This window comes from Cupressus sempervirens, chromosome 8 (genome assembly GCF_028749045.1).
Source record: "Cupressus sempervirens isolate cs-2001-9-10 chromosome 8, ASM2874904v1, whole genome shotgun sequence".
In the NCBI taxonomy this organism is placed as follows: domain Eukaryota; kingdom Viridiplantae; phylum Streptophyta; class Pinopsida; order Cupressales; family Cupressaceae; genus Cupressus; species Cupressus sempervirens.
This window is the reverse complement of record NC_143125.1, coordinates 680,193,342-680,205,440: the sequence shown is the minus strand read 5'-3', so window position 1 is coordinate 680,205,440 and position 12,099 is coordinate 680,193,342. Positions and strand designations below refer to the sequence as shown.

The 12,099-nt window shown below is 27.5% G+C and overlaps 1 protein-coding gene across 1 annotated transcript; it reads right to left on the bottom strand.

Annotated features, from left to right (window-relative positions):
- Positions 1-924: 924 nt before the first annotated feature.
- Positions 925-2,852, bottom strand: LOC149544273 (epoxide hydrolase 2-like). Its single transcript, XM_089798762.1, has 5 exons — positions 2,570-2,852; positions 2,277-2,488; positions 2,009-2,179; positions 1,670-1,917; positions 925-1,570 (listed from the first exon to the last, which is right to left on the bottom strand). Exons 1-5 carry the CDS (start codon positions 2,637-2,639, stop codon positions 1,324-1,326), a joined length of 948 nt encoding a protein of 315 aa, XP_089654888.1. The 5' UTR covers positions 2,640-2,852; the 3' UTR covers positions 925-1,323.
- Between the last annotated feature and the right edge of the window lie 9,247 nt (positions 2,853-12,099).

Sequence of the window (12,099 nt, the reverse complement as noted above, 5' to 3'; positions counted from 1 at the left end):
TAATGCTATATAAAAAAGTGTATAAAAGTGAGACCCGCAACCATAAATCATTGTGTAAGGCAGTTTCATATACAAATTTGGTAAACTCTAGCATTTATGCGAGATACCAAGATATCTTTGAATAATTAAATGAATTAAAGTTACACTAGTGTCTTTTTGTGCTTTTTATAGGCCCCATTAAAAAATAGTAGCATTCAAATGATTTGAAATGCATTAGAAAATGTATTATTGGTAAGGGTATTTGTAGGATCATGGTTTACCAAACTATGACCTTGAGTGGCAATGAAAAATTAGAAAATTAGGATTATTCAAATTGACATAAAAAGTTGAACATCTTATGAACCTTATGTCAAAAATTTGTAAGAACATAATTTTTAGGAAATTGAATGTAGTTTCTAAACTACTAGCCTTTTTATGAAAAAATAAATAAAATCTAATGGAGATCAAAGTAGCTATTTATTAAACTAATGGAGATCAAAGTAACCATTTATTAAGAAAAATAAAACATAGGTAAAAGTTGCCACCATAAAAATATGTTAATAATAAAAAGTAAATTTTAGACGAAGAGAAAGATCAGTGTCAAAGTATTACTTGGAACAGATGAGTATATTCAAAATAGGGGAAGCTTCAAGACTAGAGGAATAATTCAAGTTCCATTTGGAAATTCTTGTTTTAATGTGTTTCTTACTTATTTTTAGAGTGTCTCACTTTATTGACTATAGTTAAAATAATCAATCGATTATGTTAAACTGAAAAAATAAATATAAATATTAAATTTATAATTCATTTTAATATAAAAATATAGTCTATATATAATTTTCATCTTTTATCTTTTCTTTTATCATAATATAAACATTAAAAATATAAATGAATATAAAATCAGTATAATTTATAATGAACTATAATAAATTGTAATGATTGACATTATGCAAAACAGGAACATCAAATTCAGTAAACATAGGCCATTAAATAAATATGGCGAACATCCCAAAGCAAGCTTGTGTTTGGTGAACATCACAAAGCAAATTTGTCTCTTTTTTTGGTTGTTGTTGAATTCTGGAGCATATGGGTTCTCTTAGTCCCTTACCTTATTTTAGAGCTTTTAACCGCGTAATTATCTGCTTACACTATACATCTAGACGGCTTCTATCCTGAAACTTGACAGCAAATGCAATTGACTTTTGATCCATTCTTTGCTTCAATATCCATGGCTTAAAAAAGAAGTGCCCAGCTCAAAATCAAAGATCATAGTTATTTTATGTAACTCTGTATTTCTATAGCTATGACCATTTATTCATCCCAGATCTTGAAGTACTATTAGCATTACAGCTGCTGTTTGAGGAAGTGAAGAAGAAGCTTATTGACCTCCTCAGGGGATTGCTCCTGAACAAAATGGCTCCCTTCCGGTAAATACTTGATCTCCAGATTGGGCACTTCAGCTTTCAGGATATCACTTTCTATGTAATCAGCCATTCCTGGAAATTTGATTACATAATCTTTGATGCCCATGATCAGAAGTGTTGGAACTTTAACAACATAATCTGTTAACTCCGCCAGTTTACCCCAGTTGCTATCAACATTCAAAGTGCAAACCATGTAAGCTGTATGATAAACATCTTTGCCCGAATGTTTCAAAGACAACACAAAACAATCTTTTTCTAAGATTTACCTCATCATAGAAATGTAAGGAACTTGCATGGGGAAAGCAAAACCAGACTTCTCATAAAGGCTTGAGTATGTTTTCAGATCATCCTCAGTAAACCAAGATGGCAGTGGAGTAGCAGGATCATAGAGGTCCATTATCTCTTTACCCTTTTCTGCAACAGGCAGTTCACTTCCAGAGAAAAGGGTATAAATGTTCCTCACCACTGCTTTTACATCAAAACGCCCAAAATCTGCCAAGGCTCTTCCGGGTTGCTAATATAGAACCAATAAAGAAAACCCATCAGTAAACAAGACAATTAAAGGGCTGAGATTAAGTTGCAGAAACAGGGGAAGTGAAAGAGACCTTCCAATGTCTAATATAAAACCCTTCTGGAAACAAATCCAATTGAATACTTGCTACACCTGGTCTCAAATAAGGTATACCCATTGTTACAATGCCTCTTACTCTCTCAGGGTATAGAAGATACAGATAATATGCAATCGGTGCTCCAAAATCCTTGCCCACAACAAATGCCTGTAAAACTCAGAGAAGCAAACATTTGGGATATAAATTGGGCATTTTAGATTATCAAGGGCCTATAAATTCATTGAATAGAGTTGTGGCTACTTACTTTTTGTATGCCCAATGCATTAAGAAGGCCGGCCATGTCCTCCGTAAGATCAACAGAATTGCCTTTCTCTATCTCAGCAGGCTGATCAGACAATCCATAACCTCTAAAATCAGGGGCAATTGCATGAAACCCTGCATCTGCTAAAGCAATCATCTGATGCCGCCATGAATACCAAATTTCAGGAAATCCATGAAGCAACAGAACAGCCGGACCTGCAAGGGAATCTCATTAAGGCAGTCATATATTATAAGAACAAAAAACAAGGAAATCCCTGAACAGGGTAAGAGAAAAACCTGATCCAATCTCCGCAACATGTAATTTCAGCTTGCCAACATCAACTTGCTTGTGCTGTATTTTCTCCATGAATATGACCAGTCGATCGTGAGAAGAGATTTTTCCCCAAAGTGAAGAAGAGCTGTTGTAGTGGAAATGGTTATAACTGAGGTTTTGTCAGGGATCTGGTATTGAATATGCGGATTTTGAGAATTTTGTCCACATTTGGCATGGAAAAAATATTATGGGTTTCGTTGTCATTGCATTATGAAAGTGTTAAAATAATGAAGAGTAGATTAAAACAAGTCTCACTTAGTGGTAGTACTTGTCTTTAATTAGTATAGCATAGGAGAGTAAAATTATATTTAATTGTAATTTTATCGTATTTGTCGTAGGCAATATACTATTGTAATCAATTTTATTTAAGTTGTGATTAATTTTATTTATTTCAATTACATTTTAGTATTTTTATTTTAAAGCTCATTTTTAAATTTTTCTAATGTATATATGAAAGATTTTTAATTTTTAAAATCCGTAAAAGGGTGTTATAGGGCGGATTTGCAGGAAGCATACCCATATTATGAAGCGATATTTTGGGTAAGAATATATGAAAATATGAAATAAATCAAACATATTTTAATACATTTTTAAAATATTAATACTTTAAATGCTAACAAATTATAAAAATAGAATAATTAATTTAAAAAATTATAAATTGAATATAAGAATTTTTAACGTCTCAAATATTATGAAAATATTAATATTATAATTAAATTTTTAGCTTCATTTATTATTTTATTATTTATTAATTAAGAATAGTATCATTTGAATAATATTATTGGAGAAATATTATTCAGTAATATTGCTTATTCAAAGTATTGACAAAGAAGAGTAATGAATTGGAGTAGTAATATATATTTTAAGTTATTCATATGTCAATATAGGATTATGACAAAAACTTAATTGCTATTAACAAAAGTGGGCAATAGCCTTTTATTAAGAAAACAAATAAATTTACAAGATTTTGATAAAATAAATAAATAAATAAGCTATAATTACAACATAATGAATGTAAAATATTGACAATATAAAATGATATTTTCTTTAATCACCTTGTGCAAAGAGATTTGTAAAAAGCTTGGAATCTTAGCAATAAGAACCTTAGTACCTCTTTAACAAGCGTGCTTCAAATGTTATATTAATTAAAATTTGATTCCTTGTGATATATCCATTGCCACTTTTAGGTTATTCAAAGTAAAGAAATTGGAACACACACTAGGTATTATTAAATTGAATCATAGTAACACAGATATATTAATACACCAAGTATTATTAATTTAAAGGAAATATTCAAGTTCTATATCGTGCCAATTACGAATATTCACTCAAGCCCTTTAATTCCCACTTGGATTATGAAAATTTATATATTTGAAAATATTTGATCAATGATACCTTACTCAAATATTGTTCACTTTGGTTGGTGTACGTTGCATTAGATATGCTTTATTACTAGTTTTAGTTACTAATCCTCCTCCTACTTTCTTGTTACCATCAATAATTATCCAAGGATATCTTTTAAATATTTACCTTGACTTAGATACAAAGAAATTGTATTCATTATATGTCATGCCATCTATATTTAAGAACATATCTTTAAAATGATATTAATAAGGGGTGTTTACATAATTCTTGATCATGATAAAAAATAGCATATACTTTCCAATTGAAAATCTTTCTTAGTACCAGAATTCAAATATAGGTTTCATGAATATAAGATAATCATATATTAAGAATTATTTATATATTGTAATAGAAAATAGATACAGTTAAGATTTAATGTCTCTAATTTATATTTTTATTATTTGGTTTAAATTTAGCTATCTTTTAGTTTTTTCTAGTATCCAATTTTTTTACTTTTATATTCTTAAGATAAAATTTAATCTAATGTATTTCAAAATACAATATGGCCTATGTGCTTATATTTAAACTATATTTCTTCTTAGTATTTAGCATAATATAAATATCTAACTTATGTTTTGTATAATTTAATAATTATGAATACTACTTACAATAGCTATATAGTAACACTAATTAATACTAATAGAATAAACAATTGCACAACATTGAAAATTATGTACACATTTAATAATTTCTCAAATACAACAAAGTTATAACTAATAATTTTCAATTACATTATAAAAATTAGAACTGAGAACAAATATGCATTATGCACAATCATAATTGGAACAATAATATTTGTCCATTACAAATGCAATTGAAAATAGAGAAGATATTTTAATTTTAAAATGTAATGTAAAAGGATAATTTTAAAATAAATAAATTAAATAAAAAATAAAATACGTGAATAATTTAAAATACTCATGAAAATTAACAATTATAAAATAAAGTAATAAATATAATTTTAAATAAATATTCTTAATATAATTTAGAATCAGTATTGAATATTCTTTAACATCTTTTTATTTATAATAATTATTTTCCATTAACACTAGAGTAACTCTACAATTATACTATTATTTATTACTTTTATAAAAATATTAATAACAATTATGTCTATGTTATTATACTTATTATTATACACTTAAAGTTCTTTTCGTGACCAATGAGATTGAAAAATTTACTTGACATCATTATTATTAAAATACTGATCACAAATATAATTTAGTACTCTATTCATTAAAAATAAAAAAGTAAAAACATCACTAAGTAAACACAACCATAATCAAAGTATTTTCAAAGATGGACATAAACATATTTAATACAAATTTAGAAATAAATAAATTTGTATAAAAGTTGAAATAGATTTAGAAATATTTTTTATACTTAATTATATAAAAATACTAATATTTTTATAAATAATAATTTTTTCTAACCATAATTTCAAATTTAAAAATAGAATTATAATTTCGATATTTATATAAGAATATTTTAAAATGAAATTTTAATTATTATTATATATATATATATATATATATCACCTCAAAACTTTATATTTCTAATTAAAAGTTGTCTTATAAATAATTTTCTTAATTGTTTCTAAATATTTTTACAAATCTAATCATCTTCAAAATTGTAACTCTTCCATATAATTTTTTCTTAGAAATCTCTAGTTAAAAGTTGTCTATGATTTTGAAAAGTTGTATGACTTTTGAGTAAGTCTTTTTTACAAATTATGATGTCAACTATAAATCTTCTCCTACCATTGCACTTAGAAGTTAGAATTACAAATATTTAATTAAATTATAAATAGTCAATAATTAATTAAATAGCTAGAAACAAAATAAGACTATGGTGCAAAAAAATGTTAGTACTAATAGATGATATTTCTCATAAACAAATCTTAATTTTACTATTTGATTAAACTATAAATACAATTAAAAATCAAACGAAATAATTATTTTAAAAAACTAATATTGTAATGAATTTGAAAAGGAATTTTTGTTAGTCTTGCACATCATTATGAGATTGTTATAATTTTGCAAAGCATAATGAATCAAGATTAGTAAGTTTAAAATGAATTCTTAAAAAAATCAAAATAGAATAGAAGTAATAATTACACAAATCTATTTTATATATTCTTATTTATTATATATTATATGAGTTTAGTTTTAAAAATAGTACTAACAGAATTATTTACAATAAATATTTTTGAAGTATGAATTAAAATAAGAGTTTTATGAATTAAAAATAAGTTTAAAACAAATTAGTTAAGAAAATGATAGACAATTGATTTACTTCCTCACTAGAATTTCTTTAGACCATAGGGTGATATAAGGAGAGAAATCCGTAAAATACATTAGAGAATATGTTTTTTATAAGTGGTGCACTTACATGGAAGGGTCCTCATTTAGCAAGCTGAAGTAGCAAAATTAGGATGACAAGCACTGCATAATTTCTCCACAATACAACCTCATGATGATATGGCATCTAAAATATTATTTTGTATGAAAACCAAATAATATATTAGCTATTTTAATTGGGGGAAGTTAGTGAAAGATTTGAAAATCATGTCTAAATGAGTGGGATTTCATAAGATGGATAAGTAGTAATGATGTTAGATTTGAAATGGAAAGTAATAATTGCAACATTTTCACTTGGTTATATATATGTCACTTTCCATTTTATTTTTCAACTATGGTAATTGGGAAACAAATGTTGGCTGAATTGGTTATATATATGTCACTTTCCATTTTATTTTTCAACTATGGTAATTGGGAAACAAATGTTGGCTGAATTGGTACTATTGTTAAGTGTGATAGAATGATTAGGGATAGGATTACTGAGCCCAACATATATGATGAATTAAAAAATTATACCATTGTCTAACACATTTTCTATGTAGGATGATTTTAAAAATTTATTGAATTTATCAATGGATACTAGGGTATAATTTAGTGGCTAATATTCGTAAATTGGCTAATTTTAGAATTTTTTGGCTAGTAATCTGGCTAATAATTTAAGATTTGATACAACATAAATCACCATAGTTTTATAAAATTCAGTTATAGAATACTTAAAATTGCTCAATAATTTATTTTATTAAAAAATTTAAACTCAAATATTCGCCACAATATTCATTACATGAATAGATTTGAGTTACCTAAATATAATATGTTATTGGAGAAATTAAATTGAACTAACCAATAATTATCATAATTATTAGTTACTTTAGGGAAATATCACCAATATTTATTTTTCACTATTGATTTAAAGTATATGTAATGATTCTCATAATATTCCACGAGGTAAAAAAATGTTCAATTTTGATTTGTAATACTCCATGGTGATTAATGAACTTCCTATTATTATTGAGATTCATCAATATTTTATACAAAAAAAAATTATGATTCAAAAATAATCGCCAATATTAATCATATTTAGAATAGAAAATTGAGAGTTTGGCCAATAGAAATAATTTTGTTTTTTTCAAAATAATGAAAGATTTGCCAATATTTTATTTCTTTATTTGTAGGCGGCTTTCTTAAAGTTTACCCTGATGGATATGATGAGGGCCTCCACATTTAGTTTTCTACTTCATGGGTGGACAAAAGTGTTACTATAGGAGGAATTCATTTTAAAGTGAATGAGGAAGTGAAGCAACAAGGCTCCCAAATACATGTAGGAAATGAAAGAGGAAGTGCAGCAACACGGATCCCAAATACAAGTAGGAAGTGAAAGAAAAGAGCCACATTTCTGACATAGCCTCAAGTAATTCTTTAGTAGAAATGAAACCCCTTCCAAGCTACATGGTGGCTATAAAACATAGTAACTATTGGCACCATGGAACTATGTATGCCTTATGACCATGAAATATAGAGGGCAAGTTTAGGGTGTATTAGTTTCATCATGCTCATGTGTTCAACCATTTCAAAAACTACAATGTTATTTCTCTCCACTTTTTCCTTCTCAATTCCCTTGATGTTCAATGAAAGAGGTGGTAGAGAATCCTAGGATTCAAGGGAAAATACACATCCCACTCCACTGAGGTATGATATTTCAACACTACAACTTTGACCTTGCTTTGTTTCCACCCAAACAAATCATGGTGCACAAACCCCCTAATTCTGCTACCTCTCTTTGACCAACATTATAGATACCCCTGGCCTTGACAAGAAAAAGTGTATTAAGTATTGTGGTGTTTAATATCTTCTTGACCTTGAACTCTTAAAACTCTAACACTCCTTGTTATTTAGAACAAGTTCAAATACCACAAACAAAAGCCTTGGTTCCCAACAAGAACAAGGGAAAAAATTACCCAATCTTGAAAAAGTTAAATTCACCATTCAAGAGATTGTAAGTGAGAAGGATAAGGCATGGGAAAAAGAGACTAAGAATGTGAGAAACCGTAGGAGGTCACATAGGTTGGCTACTTGCTTTATTGAGAAAGAGGAGTTTAGGGGAACAGAGGAGAATGAGTACCCAAGGCACAAGTGAGGAAGAGGAAAGAGAGGGAGAAAAGGACGAAGATAGGGAAAGGTATAACATTGCAAATAGTTAAATCCATGATTTTGAAAGTATTAAAACTGGACCAATTGACCTTAGTAACAATATGATGCCAAAAGAAATGAACAAACCAAGGATAACATTGTGTAAAACCCAACATGATAGGATCTATTCTAAATGCAACACCACAATTGATGAGCCGGAAATGACTAAAGTCATGTTCTCAAAACTTGAAAGAAAGATTGGGAGTGTTTCTAAGTTCAACTTGAGGGTTATGTAGAGCTCAACCACCTCCTTGTACATCTTGAAGAAAAAGTTTCTAGGTGTGAATGAGAGCGATTAAAGAAATTATAAGGAACTATTCAAGTTCCTAATTGAAGATTGGTTGAATGCCATCCATTAGGATGGTTGCAAACTCAAGGAATCTTGTTAGGAATGAGTTTCCTTTTGTTTTTTATGTTGTTTCTAGTTACAACCATAGATAGCCTTATGTTAAGACTCATGCTAGCTTAGTTTTTGTTTATCATCTTGAAACTTCATAAGCTTAGATATTGTTTATGTTTTTGTTGATCCCAACTGGTCTTTTGATAAGACTTTATTTAGATTAGATAGTTCACTAGACAAGAGTTCCAAAGACAATAGTCTCTTTTTGATAATATTATTGATAATTAGATTTTGATGTTCACAATTGACTAAACTGTCTATCCCAGATGATACAAGATTTCCCGTATCCATAATTTAACATTTGATATTTTAATGTACACCCTCTTTCTAGTTCTTGTGTATAAGAATAGGTGCCACACAATGGCCAAGTACTTGCATTTAGTTACCTAATTAGTAATAGTTTTATTTAATTAGTGCATAATTTAAAAATAATAATAATGGTATGTTGATTATTCTAAATTGTTTCCCAGTTGTATATCTCACCTTCTTCAGCTATGACTTTTAAGAAATCTTTTTCAATACTTATTTTATTAATATTTTTTTCCCCAAAATATTGGCAACTTATTTGGATGATCATGCCATGAATGAATCTGTAAGATGCACAATATGACCATTGATAACTAAATAAGTTATATTAATCTAATATACAAAAGTCAGTATATGGCCTGCTAGTCTTTCTAATAGCCCATGTCCTATATTTTTCATAATGTTTCTATGGTAAAAATTTAATAAAAATTTACATAGTTCAATATTGATTTTTTTAATTTTTAAGTTTGTAATGGTCTTTTAAATAAACTGTAACTAGTTTTTTTGGAGAAGAATTTTTTTCCAATCTAATATGAGTTCTAAAATGTTTTGACTAGGAAATATTTGTATTTTCCAATTTCTAAAATAGAAATGAGCATAAATCAAGTCCCCTTATTTGTATTTTCCAATTTCTAAAATAGAAATGAGCATAAATCAAGTCCCCTTACCCAATTCAAATCTGGTTTGCTTCATATGAATATTAAAAATCAATTGTGATATCCACAATTGTAAAGAGAATTTGTTATTTCACCAAATTTTGCAATTTGTTTTCACTGGGACGAATTTTTGAAAGATTAAAAAAATGTATAATTACATTGACTATTATATGTGTTTCCTAGTTGTATTTCTCATCATCTTCAACTATGCCTTCTAAGAAAGCTTTTTGAATACTTATTTTATTAATATTTTTGTACCCTTCATATTAACAACTTCTTTGGATGATCATGCCATCAATGAAAAATGTAAGCTACACAAATAAATGACTATTGATAAATAAATAAATTATGTTAATCTAATATACTAAAGTGGGTATATGGCCCACGAGTTTTACCTAGCTTTATAATAGCACACTATGCAACTCATAAAACAAGTGGAGGACATTTGATTTAGGCAGTAATTAATTTTATCATGCAAAATTTAGTGTGCAAGTGGTGAATTAGAAAAGACCTAAAAATAAGGGGCCAATGTTTTTAGTCTAGCCTATTTATAGGCTGAGACTTATGTTTTCACCCGATTTTAGGCTATTAGTTTGCCTTAAAAGCTGTGCCTTTGCAAAATATTAAACATGATTTCCAATGTTTGAAGTGTCTTTTTTTTTTTTCTTGAATTTCTTGAAAAGTATTTCTTTTTTCTTATTGGTTGACCCTATTTTTGCTAGGGGTTTAATTAATTTTTCATTCTGAAAATTACAAAAAAATTGTCTAATCAACTAAAAGTTTTTTTTTAAAAGTAAATTTAAGTCTCCATATATAATATATATAACTAGTAATATGGAGAAAAGAAGGGACTAAGAATTAATTATAAAATTTATTATAGAAGTTAATTAAATTTTATTATATACTTTATTTTATATAATAATTTTTTTGAAACATATATATATATATAGGGTATGTGTAGGATCATGGTGTTCCAAAAAGTGGCAATGTGAAAAAAATAGAGTTTGAACACGTCTAAAAGCGCTTCAAAATCCGCTCTGACTTTTTTTCACCTATCCGGGTACCAAACCTGGAAAGTAAGGCCCAAGCCTTATCGGATATCCAATCTCATATCGGATATCGGATCTCATATCGGATATCTGATATGAGATCCGATATCCGATATCGGCGACATAAAAATCGGAGGGAAAAGGCACAAAAATTAGAGGGAAAAACAAATTTGTAAGTGATATAACTAATTTGAGTTATGAAATATGTAAAGATATAATATATAATCTATAAATATATAATATAATAACATAACTATTATATATAAAATAATATATAATCTATATATTATATAATAATATAATATTATATAATATATATATATATATATAATGTAATGTAAAGATATAATATATAATCTATTAATATATAATAATATATTATGTTATTATTATTATTATTACCTATAAATATAATATATATTATTATAATATATTATTATTATTTTTACTATATTTTTATTAAATATAATAACATAATATATTATATATGTTATTAATACATATTATTATTATTATCATATATAAATTATAATCTATAATATATTATTATTATTATTATCATATGTAAATTATAATATATAATATATTATGTTATTATTATTATAATCTATAAATTATATATATATATATATATATATATATATATATATATGATTGTTATACTATATTATTATTATTTTTACTACATTATTTCTAGTGGAGTCATTTATATGGGTCAAAAGGGCTCACAGGATGACCTATGACCCCTTTCGACACATTCCATGACGACATATGTCCCTAAGGGATCCTATAACCCCTAGAGACATATTGGAATAGTTTATATGGGTCGTAGGGGGTCACAGGATGACCTATGAACCCTTTCGACATATTACAAGACAACATTTGTCCCTAGGGGTCCTAGGACCCTTAGGGACATATTAGAATCATTCATATGGGTCGAAGGGGGTCATAGGGTGACCAATGACCACCTTCAACACATTCCAAGATGACATATGTCCTTAGGGGTCCTAAGACCCCTAGGGACATATTAGAATCATTCATATGGGTCGAAGGGGATCATAGGGTGACATATGACCCCCTTCGACACATTCCACGATGACATATGTCCATAAGGGTCCTAAGACCCCTAGG

What these genes read in the sequence shown, in the direction of transcription:
- LOC149544273 (XM_089798762.1), bottom strand. Translation starts at nt 2,639, where the DNA reads ATGGAGAAAATACAGCACAAGCAAGTTGATGTTGGCAAGCTGAAATTA. An exon ending in TGTTGCGGAGATTGGATCAG is followed by an intron (nt 2,489 to 2,569) that starts GTTTTTCTCTTA and finishes ATTCCCTTGCAG; the next exon opens with GTCCGGCTGTTCTGTTGCTT. An exon ending in ATGCATTGGGCATACAAAAA is followed by an intron (nt 2,180 to 2,276) that starts GTAAGTAGCCAC and finishes TGAGTTTTACAG; the next exon opens with GCATTTGTTGTGGGCAAGGA.